The 27,208-nt window shown below is 47.0% G+C and overlaps 1 protein-coding gene across 4 annotated transcripts in view; it reads right to left on the reverse strand.

The window, feature by feature from the left end:
- RASAL2 (RAS protein activator like 2) overlaps positions 1–27,208 on the reverse strand; it is a gene marked incomplete at its 5' end in the record, with an annotated part of 164,192 nt that overhangs the window by 7,479 nt on the left and 129,505 nt on the right. For 3 of the 4 annotated variants that reach the window (XM_082287500.1, XM_082287498.1, XM_082287497.1), the window contains 10 exons: positions 1,960–2,821; positions 4,045–4,244; positions 6,532–6,733; positions 7,391–7,627; positions 8,524–8,668; positions 11,344–11,488; positions 13,272–13,826; positions 14,621–14,719; positions 16,277–16,430; positions 25,183–25,292. In XM_082287500.1, coding sequence (XP_082143626.1) covers positions 1,960–2,821; positions 4,045–4,244; positions 6,532–6,733; positions 7,391–7,627; positions 8,524–8,668; positions 11,344–11,488; positions 13,272–13,826; positions 14,621–14,719; positions 16,277–16,430; positions 25,183–25,292 — 2,709 coding nt within the window. The remainder of the gene's footprint in view (positions 1–1,959; positions 2,822–4,044; positions 4,245–6,531; positions 6,734–7,390; positions 7,628–8,523; positions 8,669–11,343; positions 11,489–13,271; positions 13,827–14,620; positions 14,720–16,276; positions 16,431–25,182; positions 25,293–27,208) is intronic. The other variant, XM_082287499.1, reaches the window with a different exon arrangement.

Here is a 27,208-nt window from a genome sequence, read left to right on the forward strand (position 1 = left end):
AGTACATCCCCAGCCCTGCAGCAGACTGCTGAGCAGCAGCAAACCTGGCCAAACAACCTGCCAAGCGTAGGACAGAGTATTTCCAGCAGCCAGATTCTGAAAGCTGTCAAAGACCAAGTGGATGGCAAGTCATACATGCTGATGGGTTACAAGTTATTCTCTCATAAAGGGCAGAAAAAGGATTCGTCTGCTAGGATCACATATTAATTCCCCTCTTTGCCTCTCTTCCAAAAGAACACACTGGCATTTCTGTTCCCACCTACCTCCTAAATGGAAATGGAAGGCAAAAAGTGACCTCTCCCAGCAAACAAAGGGCCCAGCTCTATATTCAGAAACAAATGGGACTTGTAGAGAACAGAGTCTAATAATTATAACGCCCACAAAACATGCCTAGAAGGAACATGCCCAGAAAGAACATGCCCAACTTCTCTTTTCTCTTTCTCTTTTTAAAATAAGAACAGAATTCCACAACAAGATTTGCAATTAAAAGGACGCAGTGGAATTTGCCTCGAAAAAAATGTTGGCCACTCGATTTGGCACCGTCCAAGATGTTGTTCATGGGTGTGGGGAAGGAGAGAACAAATTGATTTCACTGAATAAAGCAGGAGCAAGTACTCTAATGAATCCAGTGGAAACAATTAGTATAGAAAGTACACAGGGAAAACAAGTGGATGCACATCCCCTTCACAGTTATCCTTGTTACTGGCCTAAAAATGTCCTCGCAGTACCACACAGGGCCTGGCTGTATCCCATCAACACCCTTCACCTAGCCATGCCCCTGTGCCCCAGTGTAAAACACGCTCTGCAGGAGGACACAAACACACACACTTCAAATAACAAACAATTACTTCTTTGGGTATTACTAACTTGGCATACTAAGCCTTGGTTTGTGATTCAGTGTTTCTGGTCTCGTACTTCAATGAACTTGAGGTATCAGAATGAAGTTCTGATAGTTCTGAAGCCCTGACTGCTCCTGGGTTCCCAGGCACCAGCCAGGTTTTCCTGTAACATTCAGGAGTTTGCTGAGAAAGCTCCACCATCAGGGAACCCCAAGAAAACCTTGGGCAGAGCAGAGGTTGCTCTGCCAGCTTCACCTCACAGCCCAAAGCCTTCCCCCTGCAAAACCTGTGACCTGCAGATCACATTTTCTACCTTCAGTGTAGTGCCAAGCACTGAAATACTCACTTTCTCTTTAAAATTAAACTAATTGAGGAAAATATTTTCATACACAGCAAATCACAACAGGATTATTATTATTTTTTAAAAAAAGATAAAGGAATGTTGGCTTTTTGACAAGAAAACCTTGATTTATAGTTGCCTATGAACAACAGATAAAGTGCATTAGGAGTTGGTAGATATAAGCACTCCTTTCCAGAAAAAGATTGCATTATTCATTGTTTGGGATGATTAATGGAAAAGCAGCACTTATTTGAGGACCAGCAAGAGATTGCTTCATCATGGTGAAATACAGATTTCTCCACGCTTTAGGCAACTGTGCTTATTTGTAATTTTGGCAGCAGTTATTCTGTGATGTTTTATCTTTGTTCATTTCCCTGTTTCGAGGTAGCTCTGCTTTTAAATTAGCACCACAGGGCAAACACAGTCTCACGTGGCGATCTGAACTACCGTTTGGAACAAAGCTGCTCCTGGTTTCTTTCTTTGCATTCAGGGAAATTTTCCAGTTCTGTTTCTTTCAGTGGGTTTGCTGCTACCTTAGTAAATGGAAAACAGATCCTTTTTTTTTAAGTTTAGTACAAAACCATCCCAGTGGCACAGACAAAGTGGCTTGCCAAGCTTGTGAGGGTGACAAGCATGACTATTCCTTATGCTTGCTACTGGCAACTGGCATAGGTGCTGCTACTTTTGAGTCAGCTCGACTTCAAGGTCAAGAAAGCTCAGAAGGCCAAGAAGCAATGGGCTGAACGACAAAGCAGAGGCCTGGAGAAAGGATTTCCTTACCTGCTGCGTTTGCTGGCGCTGAATCGCCCGCACCTTGGGGACGGGGCTCTCCCTCGAGGACGAGGACTGGTGCCGGGAGCGGTGCCCGTTCTGGATGGGCTCAATGCCCATGGCCCCCGAGGCGCCGGACACGCTGCCCGTGCTGCGCAGGGAGGGGTTGTGCACCAGGGCGTGCAGCGTTTTGGCCCTGGCGCCCAGCACGGCCTGGTCCATCTTGCGGATCTGCGCCTGGCTGCTGCTGTTCTGGCGGGGCAGCACCACCGGCACGTGCTTGTCCGGGCCCGCGGGGCACCGCGCCAAGTCCTCGCTCTGCGAGCTGCGCTTGCCAGAGTCCTCCAGGCTGCTGTTGCTGTGCCCGCTGGGCTTGAAGTCCTCGCTGTTGCTGCGGCTCCGGAAGCTGGCACTGCTCAGGTCCTCCGGGCTGGAGTCCATGGAGGCCTTGGCCATGGCGGGGCTTGGGTTGTTGAGCTGGTAAACCGGGTTCTGGAATGAGAGAGGCCGGAGGCTGCCTTGTTGGTTCCACGCCGGGTGCAGCGGCCTCCGGACCTGAGGAGCGCTCTGGGGGGTGCTCTGGGTGTCCCACAGCTGTTTGATGTTGGCCATCTGGGTGACAGAGAGCTGGCTGCCCGCCAGGCGCAAAGGCACGTCGTGCATCATGGAAGCAGTGTCACTGTGAGCTGTGTGAGGGTCCTGCAGGTCCATCAGAGAGATGCTACGTCCATTGGGCAGGACACTTACCTTTTCATCCTTTTCTGAGCAAGTCATGCTCTGGGTGGATACCTGCTGAGCCAGCAGTAAAGTCTTGCCCCTAAAATGTCCATCTGCATTTTCCTGGGTTGGAGACTTCATCTTGTTTATGTCACTGTGGAGTGGAAAGGAATTTGGTTAATTTTTGAGCAGCCAAGACCCCGAGAGACCTGTCCCAGAGAAGTCTTTCTACCTCACTTAACCTCCCCCCACTGAAAGCTTCAAGGAGCCAGACTTCCTTTTATGAGCTTTTTGTGTGCAAGTCAGAACAAACTCTTCCTTAATTACCACTTATCTTGGAGGATTGTGTTTGATTCAAGAAGTCCTTGATCTATTTTTTTTTCACAGGTGAAATCTAAACCATTCCCGCTAAATCCTGCCCCCTCAGTCACTTCTGTCTCCAGCAAGACTTCAAGCTGCCATTTAACCCTTTGCCATAATGTAACAAGAGATGGCACAAAAGGAAATCGCCTCAAGTTGTGCCAGGGAAGGTTTAAATTCGGTACTAGGAAAAATTGCTTCACCCAAAGGATTGCCAACACTGGCTCAGGCTGCCCAAGCACTGGCGGAGTCACCATCCTTGGAAGGTGTGTGGTACATGAGGACATGGTTTAGTGGTGGCCTTGGCTAATGGTTGGACTTGATACTCTTTCCAACCTTAATGATTCTATGACTCCGTGTTATTATGGAGGCCTTCAATTTCAGCAGGAGTTGTGTGAAGGCTGCTGCAGAGCTGGGTGTAATCTCAAAGGGCAGAGAATTCCACGTGACAAAACTGGCCCTTGTAGCTGACAGCACAGGTACTACTCTGGCTCTGCAGCAGCCGAGCCCTTTTGCAGCTCTGCTGTGTCACAGCTCCAGATTAACAGCTGTACCAGTGTGAGAAATGCTGCCCCAAACACAGGCGGGACTATTTTTGGCTGTTCCACAGGTAGGAAATTTCACCTGTAGCTCAGTTTTTCCATTAGCAGCCTGATGGCCAGAAGGAAACACTACGGCTGACCGTGCACTCAGGCTGGCAGTAAATCACAGAAGTGCTTTTTTATCAGCTCACGTCATTGGCTCCCAGAGATGCGGTTGAGTCCTGGGTAAGTCCAAAGCTCCAGGTCTCCAGTGCCACCTTGTACACCTCTGACTGGGATGGTGTAGTCCCCATGAGAGAGGCCCAAGCTCCCCATTCCACAGCGGGGCTGCGCAGCCAGCTCAGGTGATGAAGCCCTCAACCCTCAGAATCACGGAATGGTTTGGGTTGGAAGGGGACCTTGATGATCATCCAGTTCCAACTCTTCCCAGCTTTAACAACCCCACAGCCGCCCTCGAGCCCTGGCTGGGACGTACCCATCAGTGGGGTCCTCAGTTATCTTCTGAAGTCCCGAGGAGAGACTTCCAGCGACATTTGGGCTGGAGCTGTGCTCCGCAAAACGCTTCAGCTGCTGCTGCGTGGGTGTAGGGTTGGTCATGGATTTTGCGATATCCGCAAGGATACGAGGGAGAGGTCCCAGTTTTGCCACGGTTGCCTGTAGGAAGGAATTTTCACCCTAATTGGATACAAGCACCACGACATCCGCCAGGGTTTTTTGGTAACGGTGCACAGAGGCGGAGGGATGGAGTGGAAGGAAGGAGGGTGGGTGGTTGTGTGCGGGTGTGCCAGGATCGCAATGCAGTGTTATGGAGCAGCGCAACGACGGCGACGAGATGGATGGAGGAGACGAAACGGGGTGCAGCAGACATTGAGGAAAGAAAAGGAAATAGAAAAGAAATTAGGATTGACCCCCAAAAATAAAAATCATGCTCAACAAAACAAAACTACTGCCATTCCAATGCAAAACTATCATGCAAAGCACACTGAGTCCCGGCTGGGTGAGATCAAAGTGAAAACTACGGCATCTGCTCACTGAAGGGCATTCAAAGGCTACAGAAGCAGCCGGTGGGGGGAACTTTCCAGGCAAAGGGTGTCAACGTGGTGAAGGAAATGCATGCCAACAGATGAGGGGGATCATGAGAAGGTCGCAGGGGCTGAGGGTGATGGGGAAAGGGAAGGTTTTCACTTCACAAGCCTTTCATTTTTGGTATCCTACACGGATGCCATCTCCTTTTGCACCTTTGTCAACAATGAAGCCATTGTTCCCTACCCAAACATGAACAATAACTGCACGAGAGCATCAGCAATCCTCATCCCAATATCACCCCACCAGCATGGGATGAAATGTGTGGCTCCAGTTACAGGTTAGCTCAGTGCTGGCCAGGCTGAGCGTAAGAGCAGCTGGCCTTCAGCGAGGAAGGCTGCTCCTCCAGGCCCTGGCTTCTCACCCCTTTGGGCCACTGCTGGGAGATGAGCTACAGGGCATCTCCAGCCTCCTGGGACTGCAGGAAGAAGGTGAAGGAGCTGCAGATTTATTTAAAAATTAAAATTCTGCTACAAAACCAATGCTCTTCTCAAAGATACCCTTGTTTTCCCCGTAAGCAGGTATTCAGCCAGTTTGGCCCCAGAGAAAGGTCTCTTTACAGACACTTTCATACAGCACTGTGGCTATTAAAATCGCCAGGGTGGCTCCTCTCATTATTTCCCAGTCATTCCCTGCAGTAAAGCCATAATGCATGTAACTTTACCCCTTAATTCTCTTTTTAGGAAACCATTGTACCAGTTCTCAAGGGCCTGCTAGGATAGATCCATACATGTAACCTACAGAAAGGGCAATGCACATCCATACATTTGGAATGTACACCGTGTACGTGTACGAGGTAAATTGAAAAACAAGATCATGACTCGTTATCAAATCAAAATTAATATACAGACTGTCTTTTTGAGTCAAGGACATTTCAATTTACTCTGATGCAACAAGCTCAGTTTTTTGTTTTCTCTTTTAAATAAAGTACTGTGAAAAAATAGATATCCAAGCAATAACTACCTTGGCAAACCCTAATGCAATAAAAATGGAGTGCATTGCTATTCACCTTACCTCTCCAGTTTCAAAAGAAAGAATAATATACATAGAATATGGACAAAATAATACACCTCTAATAACTGAAGTATGGAATAGTTCCAAGCACTTGGAAAAAAAAAAAAAAGACTCACAGTTCAGCTTTTCTGGGCCTTATCATCTATCCTTGCTATCAAGATTTTAATGATTTTGGTTCCTGCAAACCCACATAGCTAAGGAAGAGCAAAGCTCTGCCTTTCCTCCTTCCAGAGCTAAATGAAGGCCGTGTTTATTGCTGGTGGTGTCCCCTGGGATCAGAAGGACAGAACGTGGGCACCGCATGGGAGCCCAGCGCAGTGCACAACACAAGGCATCTCGCTGTGCTGCAGGAGGACCCTCGGAGTGGATCCCGCTCTTTACGTGGCATTCCTTGTATGCCAGAATCAAAGACTACAAATGAGACCATCTCAGCAGGCTTTGGATCGGGTTGTTGACGAGAACAGTTCTGCAGGGCCAACTCACTCCTCCATCAGAACTGGGGTGCAGGGAGGCACCTCCCTTAGCACCAAAAGGGCACCCCGACACGGCCTTTTTCTGTCCCAACGCACTCCCTTTCCTCCAGCTCGCTCACGAGAAAGGACTGGCTGCCCAGGGAATTCCAGGTCTACTTGTAAGCAATGCCTTCAGCACCTGACCTTCCCAAAGGCTCTGCAGAGTGTTTGCCCTGCTGCTGAAGCCCAGCCACCTCACACACCCTGCTGCAGGCCTTGATCCGAAATCGCTGAAGGAGCAGTTGTGACATGCCACTATCAAACATTCCCCTCCAAAGCTCTTGCTTTCCCTGGATATTCCCTAGTGTTTACTGTTGCTACGGCACCATCCCTGGGCCTCCAAACAGCTTTACCTTATCAACCTGGGACACAACATCCCAGAGGAGGGAATGCAGCACGGAGAGCTCTTTGCCCAGGTCGATGTAGCCGTCATATCCAGGCATGTTCGAGATGGTATCTGGGTTGGAGAGCTCCCTCAGAAAACGTTGCATTCCTCCCCACTCATGCTCCAGAAATTCATTCATGAAAGCCATGTACTCTTCCTTAATACCAAACCTGCAGGAAAGGGAGGTGGGGGGAAACCCAGTCAATAACCTCCACACCAAAAAACAGTACAAGTGCTTACAGACAATTACTTAAACCCTTTACTTTAGACCTGCCTTTCTGAAGATTTGGAATATTAAAAAAAAAAAATTCAAAATCTGAAGAATTTGAAGTCTTGGAGGAAAAAAAAAACCACATGGACAATTTAAGAGATTCACTGCTTTGTGGTACTTACTTAAATACTACTACTTCACTGTTTACATTACAAATTACATCTCTCCCCCTTCCCTCCCACAGATACTCTCTCTCTCCTCCCGTGCAGGAGACGTGCCATGCCCTTTGTATCATTCAGCTGGGAATTTTGGAGGGAGAGAGCACGAAAATCATGATCCTTGGTGGGAACAGGCTTCTTTCCTTTTGAAACAGCACATACACTAACATGCTAGTTCATGACTCTTCTTGGCTTTATGATGTGTCCCCTCCACAGAATTCTCAAGGAGAATTTATCTGAGGAGTCTCGATGGGAACAGCGTTTGCATCTCGGTGAGAAGACTCCTCCTTTCCTAAAGCTGGCTTCAGTTTGCCAGAGAATCAGCTGCCTGGGAGCACACCTAGGAGTCAGGGCTCTCCTTGCACGCCACAGATTTCAGTTTCACTGGCACCACCTACTTGGCAAAGTTGGCGAGGTTCTGGATGACTTTAGCAATGAGGGTGAGCGTGCGAGAGGTCTGCTCATCAGGATACTCCTGCATGAGGTTGAAGAGGCTGGGAGACATGATGGCAGGGCACAGGAAGCGGAGGAACAGAGAGGCACTGATCAGGCGTTCAGTGATGTCCTGCTTGCCCCTGTTCAGGCACTGCTGCTTCCAAGAGGCAAACACCTCCTTCAGCTCACGAGGGAACACGCTGAAAAGCAAAACAACGGGAAATAAAATCGCACTGGCAATGAGGTGCAAGGAGTTGAACTGGTGATCAGTCACCTGCAATACTGATCTGTGAGAAAACATCAGCTCTTTTTTTACCTTCCTTTTTTCTCTCTTTCTCTCTAGGCTAGGTAATGTCATTAGGCATCTATTCATAAATCCCCATTTAATCTGGTGACACTTAAGTACTCTGTAAAACACCCCTTGTTCGTATGTGCTAAGCGAAGCCATTTCCAGACACGCTGATTTGCAAGCTAAGAACTACTTACCCATTGCTACCCTGGAGCAAACAGGGTGTTAGAATCCTGAAAACAAACCCAGCCAAACTGAGCTCATCTCCATATCTGACAGTTTTACCTTGCTTGTTAAGCTCTCAATACTGTGCCTGTGCTTCATGCCAAAGCACAAAGGCCCCTCTTCTTCCACCGCTACTCAGAAACAGAGATTAATAAAAATCTCTCTGCCAATGCTTCCTCCCTGTGATTTCCTGTTCAATTCCACACATCTGAAGGGTCTAAAAGTTTTCTGTACACATCAAAACTTGCAGCTTTTTATGCCAAGTCCAAGCTAAGCTGTTATCTTCTCACTTTATTCCCTCCTTATCCAGTCACACTCAGTATGTGTTCCCTTGGCAGAGGATTTGGGCAGAAGCCCCCACAGGTGTGGTTTGTGCGTTGGGACCCCTCAGTCTGGGCACAAGCTCCACCTGCAACCCAGAGTCACATGCAGGAAGGCAGTGAGGAAAGGGGACAAAGGCAGCCTGGGAAGATGGATGGGTCTGTGCTCCTTTCCCTGTGCCACTGCTGCTCTCTCACCCTCACAGGAGGAACAGGCACCTCTGAGCAAATGGGGACAAAGGGAGGGAAGGAGATGCCTTACCAGTAAGAATTGATAATCTTGCAGAAGACCAGCTCACAGCACATTTTCAGGTTGCACTGATGATCTGCTAATTCATTCTGGGAGCACCTGCTGGGATCTGCTTCACAGTTTTCATCTGACTCATACACAGCCTTGATAAACTCACCTGGAAAAAGGGAAGAGGATGAGAAACCAGGGTAAGTTACAGGAAAAGCCTACTTGACACACCTTTAAATCCTGCTTATGTCTTTCCCTGGCAACTGCCTGTCCTGCTCTGGGTGTCTGCAGCACAGCCTCCAGACACCAGATGTTGGGCACATGACTCCTCCCAGCCCTTTCCCAACAGAGCACAGCCTGAGCTCTGCTGCTGCTGCAGCCTCCCGTGCCCTCGCTGTCCGCGAGGGGTTTTGCACAGGGGCAAAACCAGGATGGCTTTGCTTAGCAAACCTGCAGCACTTCCCTTATAGCCTAGAGAGGAGCATTGACTTGGTATTCAAACTGTGTTATCGACTACAAAAGTATCCACAGTCTTGGGAGTGAAGCCGTGTGCTATTTGTCTTCATAATTTCCCCAAGAAACATGCTGGCAATGGTATTTCTTTATATTATTTCTAAATCTGACTTTTTTTTTTGGTAATTTTAAAACGTGTCACCTTGCTCTTGAATAAGAGTAATACCCAAGCACGAGCTAGATGCTGCTAATTTTCTCAGTCTCTTATATCAACACCTTACAGCATTTTTATGGCCTGCATCTTTCAAAGCTCCATGGCATTTCTGTCACCCTTCCCTTCTGGCATCACAACAGAAACTGCTCACATACAAGCCACATGAAGTTGCCTTTGTCTGGCAGACTGGAATGAACTACTCACTAGTTTCCCTCCTCTCTATGCAGGCATTCCAAGTGATTTTTAAACGGCTGGGTGTTCACTAGGAAAACCTCTTTATTTGTTGGTTTAATGATTCAATGTCTTTCAAGTTCATCTCCTCAGATGATCTCGCTGGCTCTGAGCTAACACAAGGCTTGTTTGTGCAAAAGGGGTTTGTTTTTAGCATTTGCTTTCCTAAAACCCCTTAAACACCTCTCGGCCCCTCCCCAAATCTCAGCCTGGGGTTGTTGCAAGCAAAGCAGGCACCACATTTTTTTTTTTTTTTGGTGATGGGGTCCAAAACATTTCTGCTGAGGGCATCTACATCTCTTATTTGCAAAACTGTTGGCATCACTTTTGTTGAACCAATTCTGTTTTAACTCTTGTTTATTGGATAGTGTTTTTTATCCTTAAACATATTTGAAACTTACTCTTTGTGGGCCACCAGACCTTGCTACAATCAGATATAAGATTCCCTTACAGACATGTTACATTGCTAACACCAACCACGGTGTCCTTAATCCTTTCAAAGAACAGGGCAGCTGAGTAAAATGACATTTAAAATCTGACCAAGAATTAGATGGGGATATTGTCATAAGCAACGCTGCCCTGAGCTATAGACAGGCAGGCTGGACAACCTCAGGGGCATTTTCCATCTCTCCTGCCTATGATTTACCATCTCATCACTCAGCATTAAATGATGTATTAGGAGTCATTAATGTTAAAATATTTTATGCAATTAGTGCACATTAAGGAGCTTGCAGTCAGCTGTAATGGAGTGGTCCCACAGCTGATGTTCAGCCTGCTGGGAAGCACAGCCCCAAGTACCAGGCTGCTCATTTCTCTCTACCACCAGGTGAGAGCCCACGACTGTGACTTACGCTCAGCGGTTCCACCCAGGAGAGTAAGACTACCAGAAGAGGCTCATTACACTTCAGAAATGGCCAAACTGGATATAATCACAGAGCTGGCTATGCTGACCCTTGGAGCACTAATTCAGCCAGCTATGTCCTTGATGCCTTGCCAGCGTCTGGGATTGCTGAGGACAAGTGAGACTGCTGGGAAAGCAAGCTGCTTGGCTTTCTTTTCTTTTTGTGAAAGGATGTGGTGTGGGACTTGGCTTTGGCCTGATCTTGTTTCTCTCGTATCAATTTCCAAAGCTTTCTCCATCCCAGAAACAACAGGGGGTGGGTGGCTTGTTGTGCAGTTGTGGGTAGGGAAGATTGTGCGGAGCTGCTGATGGCCGACTGTGGTGTGTCTGTGGAAGACAGCGAGCCTGGGTTTGGTCCCCTTTATTGCTGTCTTTGTGTGGCCAGGAATTCCCAAGGCCGTGGCTTATGACTAGAGCAGAGCCTTTTGGTGGAGGGGGGACAATAATAAAATTATCAGAGTCTACCCTGGCACATAACAGTGTGCATGAAGAGCCGGTGGGGAGAATGGAGCAGGAGATCACGGGATGGCCAGGCAGTTTTAATGAGTCAGTGAATAGTGAGCACTCGGGATAAACACAGGCAAGAGGCTTCCCAGACAGGATGCATCTTGATCTCCTGCCCTGGCATGCTGGGCAGCCTTGCAGCCCCGCTCCCTGGCCTTGTCTCTCTAAGGACTATGTGTCAAAACCCCTTTTTAAAGCCTGTTTGTGTATCAGACCCAACAACCACCGTTGGTCACAAAGAAATTGCAGTGTTATGCCTCCTCAACATGCTAGAGCACAAAACAAAGCTACCCAGAAAAACAGAACATGGTAATACAAACTTGAAGAGGGGCTCAACTACATCAAATCAAGCTTGCCTTGCTTTGGGTGCTACTCCTGCAGGCGCCAAAGGGCACTGAGAACAGGACAGTGTGCTCTCTGTGTATGAGACACCCAGGCTGAGTGCTGAGGCAGTCCCTTCCCATCCCACATTGCCAGCTGCAGACACAGTTCAGGGTCAGCCCCTGCCGTGCAAACAGGTGGCAGACAGGGAGTTTCTTACCCAGTGCATCATGGAGGTACCTCTGTCCTACCAGCTTGAGGTATTCCTCAATAGCTTTGGTAGCGAGTGTGTTCTCCCTGAAGATCAAGACATCATGTTCTGCACAACGATCCACCTCAGCCATCACCAGATCTGTCAAGAAGTCCTGAGGAAAAAGGTCAAATGGCAAAGGTGATTTTAGCCAGCTCAGTCATGCCAGGCTAATGGCAGAAGCCAAGAAGGAAGGATATGTCAGGATAATAAATAATTGCTCAGCCTGAGACAAAGGGGTGCAGCTGCTACATGAACTAAGGGCCAAGGAAACAGCCAGGGCTCCTCTTGGGTTTATTATACTTAGAGAATGATACAGGTCACAAATTATAAAGGGTGAAGCAAAAGTCTCTAAAAAAAAGCCTTTACAGCCAAGCTTGTGTTTCAGTTTAGTTCTGCAACAGAACCTCTCACCAGTTTGTTTATCAGAGGCTCTGTCTGCTGAAAGAAACTGTGCTATTATATACATCTTTTTATAAGGAAATATTTCATACCAATATGGATTTAAAAATCCAAATTGGAAGTGATGCACAAGTTAGTACAGCTTGATGATATTTAAATAAGAAGAATGGCTTAATAAATTAAATTCACAAACCAAAAGTGGTTTAGGATTTGGGAAAAAAGAAGTTAACATTCCACTTGCTGGTTATCTATATGGCTTATCTTGAACTGTATTCAATTGTCCAGGCAGGAACTGTCAGTGAGCCTTGATACAGAGAATGAACTCTTGATATAGGGTCTAATTCTACAGTACTATTTATTTCCTGAAGTGATAACTTTATGTGAGTCAATGACATTTAGTACTCTTGGTTTTCAGGCCATTAGTGCTGTTTCTTTTCAACAAAATCCAAGAGAATTCTTTTCACCTGGTGCAAACTGGGAACATCCAGCTGCATCCTCATCAGCAGAGAACAAATTGGAAATGTACCCTCTTAGGAGCTTTATGGCAGCCTGAGCCACCCGGTGCTTCCCATAAATAGAGGTTCAAAACTTCACACACCAGGAATGCAAAGCTGTAACACTAACTTATCTACTTGTTGCAGCTGGCTCTGCAGCAACCCAGAGCCTGTTTTCTAGCAGGATTTTGACAAAATTTTAGCTACCAGCTTCTCCCATCAGACAACTTGTTAAGGAACGAGTTCCTGTCACACACACTGTCCCAGAGCACCAGCCTTCCCGAGATATTTTCAAGGGGCATGCGATCATGCAAGCAGAAAAGAACCTTTTCTGGAACAGTTAGATAAGGCTGTGCCTTGGATGTTGTTTACAGCCATCCTTCCATATCTCTGTCCCTCTGACTTGTGTCTGGTGGCTGTTGCTTTCACTGGAAGGAGCTGCCTACAGCATGGCCCTACTCCCACAGCACCTGGTGGGCAGCAGCCAGCTAGATCAGTGTGTGCTAATGCTTCCCAGAACTTCCCACGACCTGCAGGGTGCTCTCCCACAATCCATTTGAAGGAATCAGTGTGCACCCAGCAGTCCTGACAGCATCCTTGGGGCAGGTGGGATCACCATTAACTCGGTATAGATCCTCCAAATGGCTGTTCAAACGCTGACCAGATCGATGCTGGCATTGATCCGCTGACTCAGCGCCGACTCAGCGCTGGCACCTGCTGCTCATTGTGTCACAGACTTACTCACAGAAGCCATTCTCCAGTTTACCAACCTCTTGTTCACTTCTCTCTTGACCTACATCCTGATTTTAGAAATGCAAGGAAGGTCCCTGACCACTCAAACACAGGTGCTGATTTTCAGAATAACGTGAAGTTACAGAGTCCTCCTGCTTACACTTTGGACACAGCATCTGCTGCTGTTTGCTGTCATGAGCCCCCCCAGTTTCCACCAGGAATCACTTATCAGTAGCCAGAGTCACTCCAACAGGAGCCACCTGTGCTTACCTTGGCTCTCCCAGTGCTCTGAAGAATGTGCACCAAGGCAGAAGCCATCTCTTCCTTGCTCTTGACACTGATCACGGGTTCCAGCACCGAGCACAGCAGGGCGTAGTTGCTGGTAACATACTCCCCAAATTCTTTGTATTGCTCCATGGGCAAGATGGTGATGGTCTGGTAGCGGGATTTGATGCGAATGGAAGGCCCCCCTGACTTGCCTTTGTTGGCTGTAGGGGTGCTGACTGGGTACCATTTCTCCACAAAGTGGCGGGCGGTCACGCTGGCTGTGGGAATGTTGACCAGGCCGATGTAATTGTTCTTGTCCTTTTTCTTTTTCTTCTCTACATCCTTGTAGATGTGAACTGTGACGTTCTGAATTTGTGGGAGACTGTAGAACTCGAAGTGCTCCCCCCAGAAGATGTTATCTGCTTTTGCTTTGCTGGTGGTGCGGGCAAAGAGGGTGTCATCAAGGCACAGCTCACAGAAGTATTTCTTCTTGGGGGTCAGGTCCTTGGCCTCTATGATCCAGAGGCGAAGCACATTTTCAACTCGATGGCAGTTGTCCTGTGCAGAAGAAAAAGATCAGTTCTTTCATTCAAAAACCCTAAAAAATTGAATATTTCACCTTCTAAAGCAGCAGCAAAGGGCTGCCTTTTGTGTCTGAGGTAAGGACAGAGTCTGAATTCAGAATGAGATTGTCTGATCCAGAGAGAATCAGCATCATCCAATTAAAAAATTGGACATTTTCTAAAACAGAGGCAAAGGGCTGTCTTTGGTATGTCAAGAATGGGGACTAGAATATTTTTCTTCTTCAAAAGCTGTTATTTGAAATGCTTTAGAAAACAAACACTCTGCACAAGAGTCTCTCCAAAGCTGTCAGACTGGTGAGGAACCCCAGAGCACTGCTAGCCTGTCCCTGGGAGGTAGGATGGCAGCTGTGGAGTGACTTATCAGATATTTCCAGCTGATCCATAACTTGATTCCCTGCTTTGTTTAATGTTGGGTTTTTTGGGTTCCCCCCCCACCCCTATCTGTGTCTCTGTATTAAAGCATGACCCTTATGAAGCCATGCCCCATCTTTCCCAGGTGCATGGCCTCAGAAATCCAGTCTACAGCACCCCGAGCCAGCACTGGGGCAGGGATCTGGAAGCACACCGGCGTGTATTTGCTCTTTAAAGGCCTGACCCACTGCACTCCCTGCAACAGCACAGGGCAGCTTTAGACACACGGATGAGCGGACGGCTCCCCAGACTAAATTAATTGAGGATGCATCTGTGGGAAGCCCTGGTACACTGGACTAAAATCCAATCATACCACCTCCATTCCCCCACTAATCTGATTTCCGCAGTTTCTATTACCTTCATCGGCTGCGATAGTCTGCGTATGTTTTCCATCCACCAGTCCCTCTCTGCTGCAGAGGAACAACTGAAGCATTTACTGCCCTTGGAGTAGGTTACCTGGAACGAATAAATGACAGGCTGAGTTCAGGCAAGCCTAGGAGACATGTTAGAGGCTGCAAAAAGCGACAAGGAAGATAAACAATGCTTGAGTAGCAAAGTAAATAAGAAAAAGGCAGGTAAAAATACAGCAGCCTAGAAGGCAGAGAGGAGAAAAGGCCCACAAAACGCAGAGAGCAAAAGAAGTTTGAGGTTATATAAAACTAGAGAAACTAAAGTTAAATTAATAAAATTAAGAGCACCAGAGGCTCCTCTTAAAGACTTTTAAGCAAAGCTTTGATCAGCCAGTTAATCTATTCTTTTTTTAAACAGTTGGTAATTGATCTGTGGCTATTAAAGCTTGCCTTTTCCCCGTTAAGGCCCAGGGGCAGATTTGGTTACTAGCAGTGCAAAGACAGACAGAACTGACAGTGCATTAACATAAGGCAAAACACACTGGACATGATGACTCAGTGAATACAAGCTATTTCCAGGGGTCCATATAGACAGCAACAGCCGAATCAAAGCGAGGGAGCTGTGCTCTGCTCCAGCCCTGACAGCTCTGCCTTCCCACACCAGGGAACCACCTCGGTTTCTCCCCCTTACGTGGCCTGACGAGCCCCATTCTCTCTTTCCATTCATTCGTGCACACAATTACAAGGCAGTTTGAGGCAGCAGCCTCAGAGCTAAGTTGCTGCCGGTGTTTTCCACCCAACTCCCCAAGCCTAAGCGAGCTGCAAAGTGCTTCCAAGCAGAAGAACTAGGCTGAAGCAAACAGGAACAGTTCCTGGATGCATCCCGAGGGACAGAGCCTGATATGCTGGTTTACTGCCAGAATTTTCCAGGTTGTAAACAGATATTTGTTCCACAAGTTTAGACACATCTGACTAATCCTGCTGAAGACAGAGTGACCTGCCCCTGCCACGACAGGTGATGTGGCCTCAGCTGCATCCAAACACACACAGCCCCACTGCTGGAGCTGTGGGGGCAGGACTGTCCTTACACACATGGTTTCTGCCTGTTTCTGGAGCAGGGCTGGGAGCCACAGCCTGCAGCCTCTGCTGAAACAGCCAAGGGATCTTTGGATCCTGCTCCACGCTGCAGTGGACACGTCCACAGCCACTGAAGCTTCTCCTTGGGCAACTGGAGAGCACTGAGCTAATGGAAAGGGGGCTCTTACTGGAAGTCTCATTTCTCGGTTACAGTGCGTTTTCAAAATTTAATTTTAGGTGAATTTGGAGAGGGCGAACACACAGCTAATGTACATACTATTGCATGTTCTTTGTGCTGTATGTATCAACCACACATTTGCACACCCACTACAAATGCTTAGATATTTATCAAACTGAAGAGGTTTTTCAATTAGAAGACCTGGTAATTGAGAGAGATTTCTCTCTGCTCAGTGACTGATGCCATTAACCTCAAGGACTTTAAAAGTCACATGGTGGCTCCACAGCGCCCACCCAAACCTCAGCATGACCGTGGCTGCTGCTCTGTTTCCCAGTTCCCCAGTCCTGGAGCAGCGTTCCACAAGGGTTCAGAGGGACTGGCAGCTGCCTGTTTGGAGCCTGTCCCTACCTCAAAGCAGAAGTCTCGTCCAAGGATACTGTTGTGAAGTGGTTTGACAAAGACTGCTTCTTCTGCTGCAAAGTCCAGAGTCTCTATGGTGCTGCCTTGGTTCAGTAAAGACTCATGGGAGCGGGACTCCTTCAGCTTGGGCAGCTCACGTGGTCTGTAGGACAAGGAGGAAAGGAAATGTCTTTTTTTCTCACAATTACCAAAAGAGCTGGCAAGATCCCAGACAAAGCTGCAGCTTGTTGGTGCTTATGCAGAACAACTTCTACAATTAGTCTGCAAACCTTATGAAAATGACATTAGGCCAGTAACCCCAGACTCCCAAGGGAATATCCAGCCTAGGAAGTCCATTCCCACTGACCTAGAAATTGTAGCTGCCAAGTTGTCAGTGAAAGAACAGCAAAAAACTCAGAACTTAACTGCTGAAATTTAAAAAAAGCCCATAGGTAGCTTTGGATATAATACTGAAAATGCTCATTACTAGCTAGATTAGTAGACAGATATTGTGTATTAGCAGCAAAGAACACATGGATCCCTAAATCTGTAACCAATGCAGAACGAGGATTATTCATTAGAGCAGATGACCCTTCACAATACACGTGATTTTTGACATACAAAGCCTTTACACTGAAGTCAAATACACAAATTCCTTCCCACTTCACAATGCTCACATCAGTCATTTTGCATTTGCTTTTCCAGCTGCTTCTTCCAGCCTGAATTTCCAGTTTTTTGGATACCTACTTTCTCTTTTAACTTCTCCCTAACACACACTGCTTCTCCTTTCCAGCTGATTGTCCTGTAAATCCCTGAGCTCCACCAGAGCTGAAATCTCCCAAATTCACAGCACCTTGTATCAAGGCAGTTTTCTCTTTGTCCCCACCAGTTCTTGAACACTTCTCAAAGACATTTCCCTCCCTCTAGCGTGCCACAGCTTTTGGCAACCAACAGTGACATTATCAAACGTGCTTTAACCCTTTCTGTACTCTCCCAATATGATTTAATGCAACATTTGTGCATAGTGGGGAGCTCTGCTGTCAAACAGCACTGCAAAATGTGCCCAATTTAGAGGTGACGTGGCTTCACCTCTGCTCCTTCTGCCTCCAAACTGACACCTACCATAGAGGCTTCTGCAACAATCATCTAACACTTGAGGCACAAGTTGCATCTCAAGGTAAACATCGTGTGCAGACACAACTTATTTCTCCTGGGGCAGGAATTCAGTCAAATCCTTCACACTTGACCAACAGGGAGCAAGAGCACAGAGTCCCAGCTCAGCAGAGAAGGAGCTGTTGACCTGGCAGGTCTAGATTTTGTTAAGATATTGAAGTCCCTATGTTCAATGAGCCCTGAAGGTGAGTCCATAAATGTGGCCTGCCCACCCAGCAAGTGGGACTGGGCACAAGGAACGGATGTGGAAGTAGAGAGGCATCAGCTCTCTACACATCACTCGGAGAAACACAGTGCTCCTGTGTTTGTCCTCACAGCATTTCCTCTTTTAGTCAATTCCCAGTGTCAAGGCTCCCAGTATCGAATGGAAAATGCTAAAAAGCGTTATTTCTAGAGGAAAGAAAAGCACAGCTACCTCTAACAGCTTCCCTAATTTTGAAAAATAACTAGGTTTTGTATACTTCCTTCACATAGACAAAAAGAAAAAGTTCCTCACATTCTTTATCCTTAGCAAAATCAAATTCCTCCTACCTGTGAGCAATTCTATAGGGGAACTCAGAGGCAAAAAACCCCCAAACACTTGTAAAAGGCATCTTACCTAAGGCTGCTTAACAAAACCTTGGGTACCACAAAGGATACAGGCAATGCAACAAGCAGAGTTCACCCAGCTGCTCTTTTGTACGGAATGAAACACTGAAGGTACTGGAGCAGATTCACACACGATAAGATGTATTAAACAGTAAGGGAGGACTTTGTTCCCATTTAATATATTGAATGACCTAAGTGCAGCCAGCAAAACCCTTTGATGGGGGGAATATTCCAAAGACAGTGATTTCAGATGCAAAGCAGCAGCCCCAGTAGGAGAGTTGGCTGTGCTGTGCTTTGTTCTAACAGGTTCCAGCAGCAGCTGAACCAACGCAAACCCAAACCTCAGCCATGTATAATTGAGCACTCGCTGCAGTTAAGGTAGGGCAAGTCTAAAATAAACACACCACAATACACCACTTTAATGTCATCTCTGCAAAAGCCTCTCTAATTTCTCCTCTCAAGAAAGCACTGCTGAGGTCACTTGGCTTCTGTCCCTGCCTCAAACTCTGAGCAATTCCCGCCCTCACAAAGTACTCAGAGCCTGCAGCCAGCTCCCGGTCTGAGGATGAAAGCATGGAGTGAGCACAAAGAAGGGGAAGAGGAGGGAAAGAGGAATAATTACTGAAGAAATGAGAAAAAACAACAAAAAAGGGACATTTTGCAAGTTCCAGCTCAGCAGAGGCTGCGCTTGGAGCAAGAGAAGGCAAGCAGACCTACACGAAACAACTGTACAGCCACTCGCAGTGCATCCCCAGACCACAGCAGTGCCATGTGCCACAGCCCTTCCCTCCAAACTTCCTGCTCTGGCCTACATCTCAGACAATAAATCCTGCCCGGAGAGGAAGAAAGGCACAAACAAATCCAAGAGGAGCTCTTCCTCAAGCCTCAGGTTCTGGATTTCAGAGGAGCACCACGCCAGGCAGATAGGCGGGGGCCGGGAGAGCAGCCCCAGCCATGGTGAGGAGAGCTCCCTCCTCAGCAGCCGCGCTCCCACGGCCCGCGGTGCCCGAGGGGCTCCCGCACGCTCCGCGGTGCCAGGGCACAGCATCCCCGAAGGAGATCAGGGAGGGCCGCCAGAGGCAGCAGGTGAGGGGAGGCCGCTCCGCAGGCGTGGCTAAGGTGACCTTTCCAGACAAAGAAGTTCCTCCTTGTCCTTCCCTACGAGTCTGATGAGATCTAAACATTAAAGGCAACATGAGAGAGCAAGGAATTTTCCAAGGAAGCCTCCAAACACCCTCTGGGAACAGGGCAGGGGCGAAGGCAGGTACAGGTACACACAGCAGCTGTACTCCAAGCCTGCGCATCCCATCTTGCAAGTCACACCTCTTAGGAACATCTCTTCTGCTCCATTGCTTTTCTAACTAGGGAGCTGTGAGCATTTGGGTTTGTTGCAGAGCAGCTGGAGCACTGGTAGTTTTGTTGACTCAGGGTCCCGTGGCAGACAAATGTCTGCCTGTTCTAGCAATCCCTTGAAGTTACCATATTTAAAACAGCTCAATAAAACCGATTAAGTGGCTTAGAATTGGCACTTTAACTTCCATAAACATCAGAGCAACATCCTAAAGCTGCTGTTAGATGCAACCACATGCATTTACACACACAAGTACATGCATTTGTGAGCACCACAGCATAGATCTCATCTATTGATAGATCTGCAAAGCAAATCATTGGCTTGTGCCTGTATCAGCAGCATCCCAACCAACACAGGCAATAATTATACAGAAATAATACTTCTCTGCTGCTTTAAAGCCTCATCTGATGTGCTGAATCTGTAACAAGGAAAGAAAATTGCTTGCTGGTTTCCTTTTGGCAGAGATGCCACTGATTCATGTCCCAGTGTCCAGCAAAGGAGCTGGATTAACAGGGTCCCTCCTGTATTAGGTAGGAAGCTACTGGTAAAATGAGTATTGCTCAGACTCTGTCAGGAGAGAGGTAATCCCAGGGAAGCAGATTACTGTAAACAGGAAGATCACACATGCAAAAAGTGGGGGAAGGGTTGTTTGTACAAATCTGTTTCTGCTAAACAGCTCCATGAACAACACGAATCCCGTTTTAAATTACAACTAACCTCCCATGATCAACTTTTTCTCCTGCTGCTTTTGCTGTCTACGCCTGTTGACAACAGACAACTACATGGGAGTTCAGAGCAAACAGTTACCAAAGCACCAAATAATTCCTACACGTTCTCCATAATTTCTTTCCCATAGGAAAAACAGACGGAGGAGGAGCATGTCAGGGAACATTTTAAACTTCTCACCTCTTTTCACATGTTTTGGAGTACTGGTCTTCAGAGCTGCAATATTTCCTTCTAAATCAGAGCCCAGACAATGCCCTAAACCCCTGACCTGGCAGCAGCATGCGACTGCCACTGAAAAAGAGCTCTCCAACCACCCCATCTTGCTGGCCCAGCCCCAAGCTGACTCTCTCTCCTTGCACACCATAATTCAGTAATTTTCCGTGACAGGAAGATCTCTCAGTTGTAAGCCGGCAGCTGGAAACCTCTGGCTTTCACTGGCTGCCCATGGCCCACAGCAGCCTATTAGCAAAGTTCTGTAATAGTCTACTGTCTATAAGGCACGTAGAATAAAGGGTTAAAATCCTAATTGCTCTGGTTATGAAGCTCTCCTGCTGATTTTGACCTATTTAAAAGCCAACCTACATGGTAAAAAAGGCTTCCAATTACCGAGCTTACCAGGGAGAGCACTATATTACTTGTAAAACAAGCCTGTGGACATCAATAATCCAAAAGATTTAAACAAACAAAAAAAAAAAGTTTAACAATGAACTTTCCTTTACCAAACTGGTGTGAAAGGAAAGAACGCAGCCCAAGCACCCAGCTGCAGCCAAGTCTCCAGCTGGCCTTCCACGAAGCTGTTCGTCCACACGCTTCAAATAATTCCAGCAATCCCCAAGTGCTGAGAGACACTCCCCGAGAGCAGAAAGTCGAATTCGATATCAGCCGCCCTGCAAAGTCACAGGAGAGAGCCTGGACTGCAATGCAGTGAACTTTCTGCTGCTATCCCAGCTCCCAGCCCTGAGGAACGGGACCCCACCGTCTCCAGCATCACCTGCAATTCACCTGCACTCTGCCCCTGCTGCAGCACCAGGTTTCCCTGTCCAAACGCTCATTTGGTAGGAACCACACCCCACTGCATTTTCCAACTGCCAATTATCTGAACGTCCTATTACTTGGTCAACAATTCTACAAGTCTAACCAGTTTCACTATTAATTTTTTTTTTTTTTTAAATCAGAAACTTAGGGTAACTTATTTATCTGCAGGTTACACTCGGGTGCGATTCAACGCTGGGTTGTTCCGAGTGTATCGTTCTAGTCTTCCACTGAGATTCTGGTCTTTTCTGGCAAGGTCCTACCCAAAGCCTCATTGTTTGAATCCTGGATTTGCAAACCCCTTCCCTGCCTGCCCGCTCTCCCTGTGGATCACAGCTTGTCTAGCAGACACCTCTCAGGGCGCAGCCAGGCAGGCTGCTGAATTTCACAGCAGGACAGTTCTCCTCTCTCCTCTGTCACCTGGTCTCTGCTATTAACGTTTCCAATTGGTTTGTTTTGATGGACCAGAAATACTTAATTGATTCAGTCTCATTTCCCTGCTAAGCTCAAGGTGAATGCTACATGGAGGAGCCTGGGCTTTGCAGAGAAGCATCAGCCATTAAGAAATATGTATTTATAAAGGGGTCAGGTGAGCTTGCAGGTGGGAGAGAGCAGCCCAGCACTAAGGGGAAGGTTTGTGACAAACACTGGGGTCCTGTTCAGTTTCCAGTGAAAAACCAAACAACTGCACGAGGATTGGAAAAAAAAACTGGCTGAAAGAAACACGTTCACCAAATCAGGAGTGAGGCGTCCCTCCAGAAACAAACCGCTCCTCCCCTTTCCCCACACTCCAGTGTGCTGATAGCAACAGATATGCTGAATGAATGCAAGCTGGGAGTGAGTCAAGCCTTAATAACGCATTGTGTAACACAGATTTCTATCCTGACAGCTAAATCAGGGTGAAAATCCCCCACCCTTTTTTGAAAAGCGGCGTTAAATGAGAAGGAACCTGAAAACCACGGCAAGTTTTGCTTCTGTTATTTACACGACCTGTGCTATTTTCTCACTGCAAAGAGGCGAGGAGGGAGGAGCGGCAACTCACCGAAAGTAGAAGAAGCTGTGGCTGGAGGAGCGGTGCCGTTTGACCATGAAGCCCAGAGCCATGGCTGCCTGCGTCCCCCCCCCCGCCGGAGCCCATCCCGAGCCCAGCGCAGCGGATCCCGCGCCCCGCTACCTCACAAAGCCATGGAATGACTTCTAGCAAAGCAGGACGATTCCCACGTGGCCGTAAATCCCAGCAGGGCAAAGCCCTCCCAGCTGTCTGCAGAGCTTTGCTGCAGGCACCGAGACCATATGCAGCCAGTCGCAATCATTCGCTCCCTCTCTGTAACCAAAACTGCTGGTCCCTTGGAAATGCTCTCAAATTCCTGGCCACAAACTAGAAGTGTTAATTTGGTCTCTCCTTTCCAACAAAATTTTCCTTTCTTCTCATGCTTTTTAACATGTTTTATATATTATGGACACTGAGAAAACATTAAAGATGAATGTGTGAGTTGAAAAGCTCAAAGGATGCAGGAGGAAACAGGCTGGAAAAGCTGTGAAAGATGCTACAGTGACACGGTGCCAGGTCGCCTCATGGTGAGAGCTGTTGGCAACCCGGTGAGATGCTGCACTGGCCACACACTGAAGAGCCTCACTCCCACCTGCCGTGGCTCACAAACAAGCACAGTCTGAGTCCTCCCACATCAGTCTCTTGTAAAGACAACATACACGTGTTCAAGGACAAAAAGCCCCCGGGAAACAACCTGAGCCTGAGTAACAGGAGGGATGTGAATTACAGGCAGAGAGGTTGTGGATTTCTACAGGACACCCGGATGCTGATCCGTGTTTCTAGAGGGGCACCAGAACTCTCTTCTCTCCCCACCCACTAACCCAGACACACTGAAATAAAGTTAAAACCCAGAAAAGGTATGTTGGCCAATTGCTTTCTGCTGGAACAGAAAATCTGATTACAGAAAAATCTGCAACTCATCTCCATCACTGCTCCCTACAGCACCCCTGGCTCCTTTCTGTTTTAAATCAACTCTGAACAGACAGCATCCCTCCTCTGTCACCATTCAGCATGGCATGCAGTGTTACAGTATCCCAGGCCTTGCTGTGCACCACAATAACCAATCTTCCTTACTCCAGAATTTTAAAGGTATCTATCTATAAACATCCCCACTTTCTTAAAAAGTCCCAAACACCCCAAAAGCATGAACAGGCAGTATGACAGCAGCCTCTATTTCATTTTAATCCTTGCAGGGTTTTAATTTATAAAGCTGTATAATACTTTCTTTGAAGGCAGGACCCTTGTGTTTGTCAGAGCAAGAAAAGGGAGATGCTATCAGTCGACCTGGCCCTGAAAACCTGTGTTACACCATGACATCACCTAGAACCACCTGCTTGAAATGGGAAAGGGCTGACTCACCAGGGCAGGACAGGAAAGTTCTCACTGCTACAGATCCGAGGCTCATACAGAATGTGGGGAGAACAGAAGGTGAGAGAGTGGCAATTCCTTCTCATGGAATCAGAGTCAGCTCCATGTTCAATAATGCCACCATGTGATCAAGTACCTGGATTTTATGCTTTTATGCTTTCAGGCCATCAGAGAAAATTCACATTTCATTTGAGTCTAGTTGAAAATGCGTGCCCACATGGGCAGGGAGTAGAAGGGGCTCTGCTTTTAAAGAGAAGGCAGCTTTGCTGTGTGTAACGTCATGTCTTAACCCAAAGACGTAGGGATTAATTATAGCTACATTTATTAGCTTTCCCAGAACAACAGTGCTTCCCTGACACTACAAAAGCAAGTATCCAGCATGAGTACCAAGCTCAGGAAAGACAACCAGATTATTTATGGCAAAGAGATTTTTGCATTACAAAAATTCAAGGAAAGCTGGTTTCAAACAACGGTAAAAATAACACTTGATGTACTTGATGACATGGTGGCATTATTCAAGATGCTTATGCTCACTGAGTTGCTTTTATAGCCACATTGCAGCACCCTGAAAATAGAGATTTATAGGAAAACTTGCATCAAAGCAGACCGGGCGGACTACAGGAGCAAGGCCATCTAGATGGTTAGTCACATCTGGTAAGCAGCAGGCTTTTCTGTAACTCCTGACGTTAACAGACCTCCAGCATCCACAGCCTTGCTATCTCTGTGATTTTCTGCTCTGCCTTTCAGATGGAGAAGGCAGCCCCATTGATTGAAGCAGCACAGCATGACAGATACAACTAATGAATTCAGCTCAGCTAAAGGAGAAGGGAAAATGCACTGAGCAACGTCAAATCACAGAAGCCTGCCGTGGCCTCAAGTACAGGCCAACTTATTTCTCACTCTATCTGGTTCCCCTGCTGGGCTACCGTGGAATGTAACACAGAACATGTTTAACAAAAACAATCAAGAGCCTTTGCAAATAGTTAGGAAACACTGTGTGTAAGAGCCTTTGCTTGCCTCATATGCAGTCCATTCACAGCCTGGATCTCCAGCTGAAAGCTAAACAAGCAAAGATACACCAAATGGAGCACTAAGATGGTGAGAAATTACTGAGTTTTCCAGTTTTCTGAAAAACAGGTCATCTGTTCCTTGTAGCAACTCTGCAATAACTAAAACACCGACACTGCAAGGGTGCTGGGTGTGCCTGAATTGCACTGCACATCTCTGGGCTGTGCCAGGGCTGGCAGAACCGCCCTGCTCGCACCAACACAACTCCTTGTCTCACCACAGCACTGGCCTGCAGGCAAGCACTGCATGCAGCAAGGCCAATTCCTCTCCAGCTGATCAGTCCCAGGGTTTTGTATCATGAAATTGGAAGTCTGCAGCTCATTTGAAACAGATGCAGAAGAAGGTTTAGGAGTCCATCTGCTTAACCTGAGCTTTTCGACAGCTGTGAAGAGCAGCAGTTTTCCACCCTGCATCAGCAGTACATTGCACACTAAACCTCTAACGTGCCAGAGGCAGCCCCCCAGCCTGCCAGCTGGACAATAAATCCCCTTCCTGGCTCTCCTTCTGCGAGGGCACTCGCGTGCTGTGTGTCAGTTCTGAGGCCACACCGCCCCTTACCTGTCCTCGGAGCTGTTGGGAGAGGGCAGACGGAAACTGATATTCCTGTCCAGTTTGGATTGACTCTTTGTCCTTTTGATGGATCCTTTCAGGCGCTTGCTGAAGAAGCCCTGAAACAAGAAGTTGCAGAAGTGAAACAGGGAAACTGATGCCAGTACTGAATGGCTCAGTGCACTGTCCCCGAGTCCAAACACAGAGGTGATTCCCGCTGATGCCGGTCACAGGACGGGCCTGACTGGGATTCCTCTGAGCAGGAAGAAAGGCAGGGCTGGATTGTCAGTGATAGTTCCAGGAGGTGAGAGCTTCCAATTTAAGTAATTAGCACCACTCACATTATGGGGGCACTTCAGTGGATTCCAACTATTACCCAGGAGACCCAAACCCCACAATTATCATTTAATGAGGAGTAATCATCAATATCAGTATTTGTTCTTACTTCCCCTCTACGTGCCATGTTTTTATTTCTTGGTGAGCTTAAGAGTACAGATGTCTTATATTATGAGCTTCTATTGAGCCCACAATTGCAGCCACGTTTTCCTTTTTAATTTAGATTAAATTAATTAAATGTTAAAATAATTCATCAGTTCAGTGCTCTCGTGAGCCAGAATGGACAATTTCAAAGCATTTCACACACCACTGGCTTCAGATATCAGTTATAGTCTTGGTAAGAAGCAAAGCTCAATTCAAAAATCTACTTAGAGTCTAAAAATAAAATAAATCTTTGAAGAATCTGTCTGCAAACTACAATTGTTCATCCAGTGATCGCAGCCCAAAGGCACGTTAGTTGGAGGGAGCTTCTGGGATCATCTCCTGCTCCATGGGGGTGTGCTGCCAGCACTAGGTCAGCCTAGTTCTGACTTGGTCTAGCCAAGTATTGAAAACCTCTGGAGACAGAGGGAACAAAGGAAGGGGAATCTGCTTTCTGCATCTGAAGGCAGTGCTGCATTTAAGACTGCCCTTCAGTTTCTGAGGCTTGCCAGCCAGCAGGCTCCTCAGGGGTGAAAGCTGCTACATTCTCCTGATAAAGTGGAAAAGAAAGGGCCTGATAACTAAATACTGCAGGAAAAAATCCCCACAAAAACCAAACCCCACAAACATATCCTATGTGCTGGGAGAAAAGGTACTGTCCAAAGGGAAGAAGGGTTCTCAGCTGTGTGTGCCACTCACACTCTGCCCATGATGCTGCACTTTTCTTGGCTCTGGTATTGAAAAAGTGCCTTTGAAAAAGCCCTGTAATCAATAGATGCTCCTGGGCTTCTCTTGGGGCCATTGCTGGAATTCAAGCAGAGGATGTACAGCACTTTCAAAGGCACTTTCCTGTATTCTGACTCTCAGCATAAAAGGTAACAAACCCAGCCACAGGGATTCAGATCTGGTGGGCCCTGGCTTCAGTTCAGTACCTCTCAGTCTACTCAAATTGCAAACAAGAAATAACACAGCTTTTCCCCCTTAAGGGCAAATAAGACAAAGCTGACCCAATTCAGCAGGGGTCCAGAAATACTGATATTGAATAATTCCAAATCCCACTCAGAGAAGGGCCATGAGTATTCATTTTTGTGTGCATGTACAATTTTACATTGGCACTGCTTTAACATGGAACATGTTCTTGGTTTAATTGAACATAATCTATACCCCAATGGAACAAATGCTCTATCTGGGGTTGAATAAGGCCATCCAGAGTTGACTATACAAACAAACAAACAAACAAACAAACAATTGGGTAAGAACATATTTAAAAGCAAAAACTATTCAAAAAAAGGGTGTGCTTATTGGTCATCCTCAAAAGACTTGAAAAAATTTGCAATATTTGCTCTGTGCTGGCAGTTCATGCAGGGCCAGTGATTACAGATGGACAACCTGGGAGCAGCAGGAGGAATTCACACGTGCCAGAACTGAGCAGAGTTTCTTGACTTCCATTTGCCAAAGGAAATGCTTTTAAATACCAAATGCAGATATAAAAAGAGATGCAGTGATGAAAAATAAACTTCTATCTGCAACAATACCACCTAACTGAAAGGTTTGTTTC

This window comes from Coloeus monedula (assembly GCF_965178545.1).
Source record: "Coloeus monedula genome assembly, chromosome: 9".
In the NCBI taxonomy this organism is placed as follows: Eukaryota; Metazoa; Chordata; class Aves; order Passeriformes; family Corvidae; genus Coloeus; species Coloeus monedula.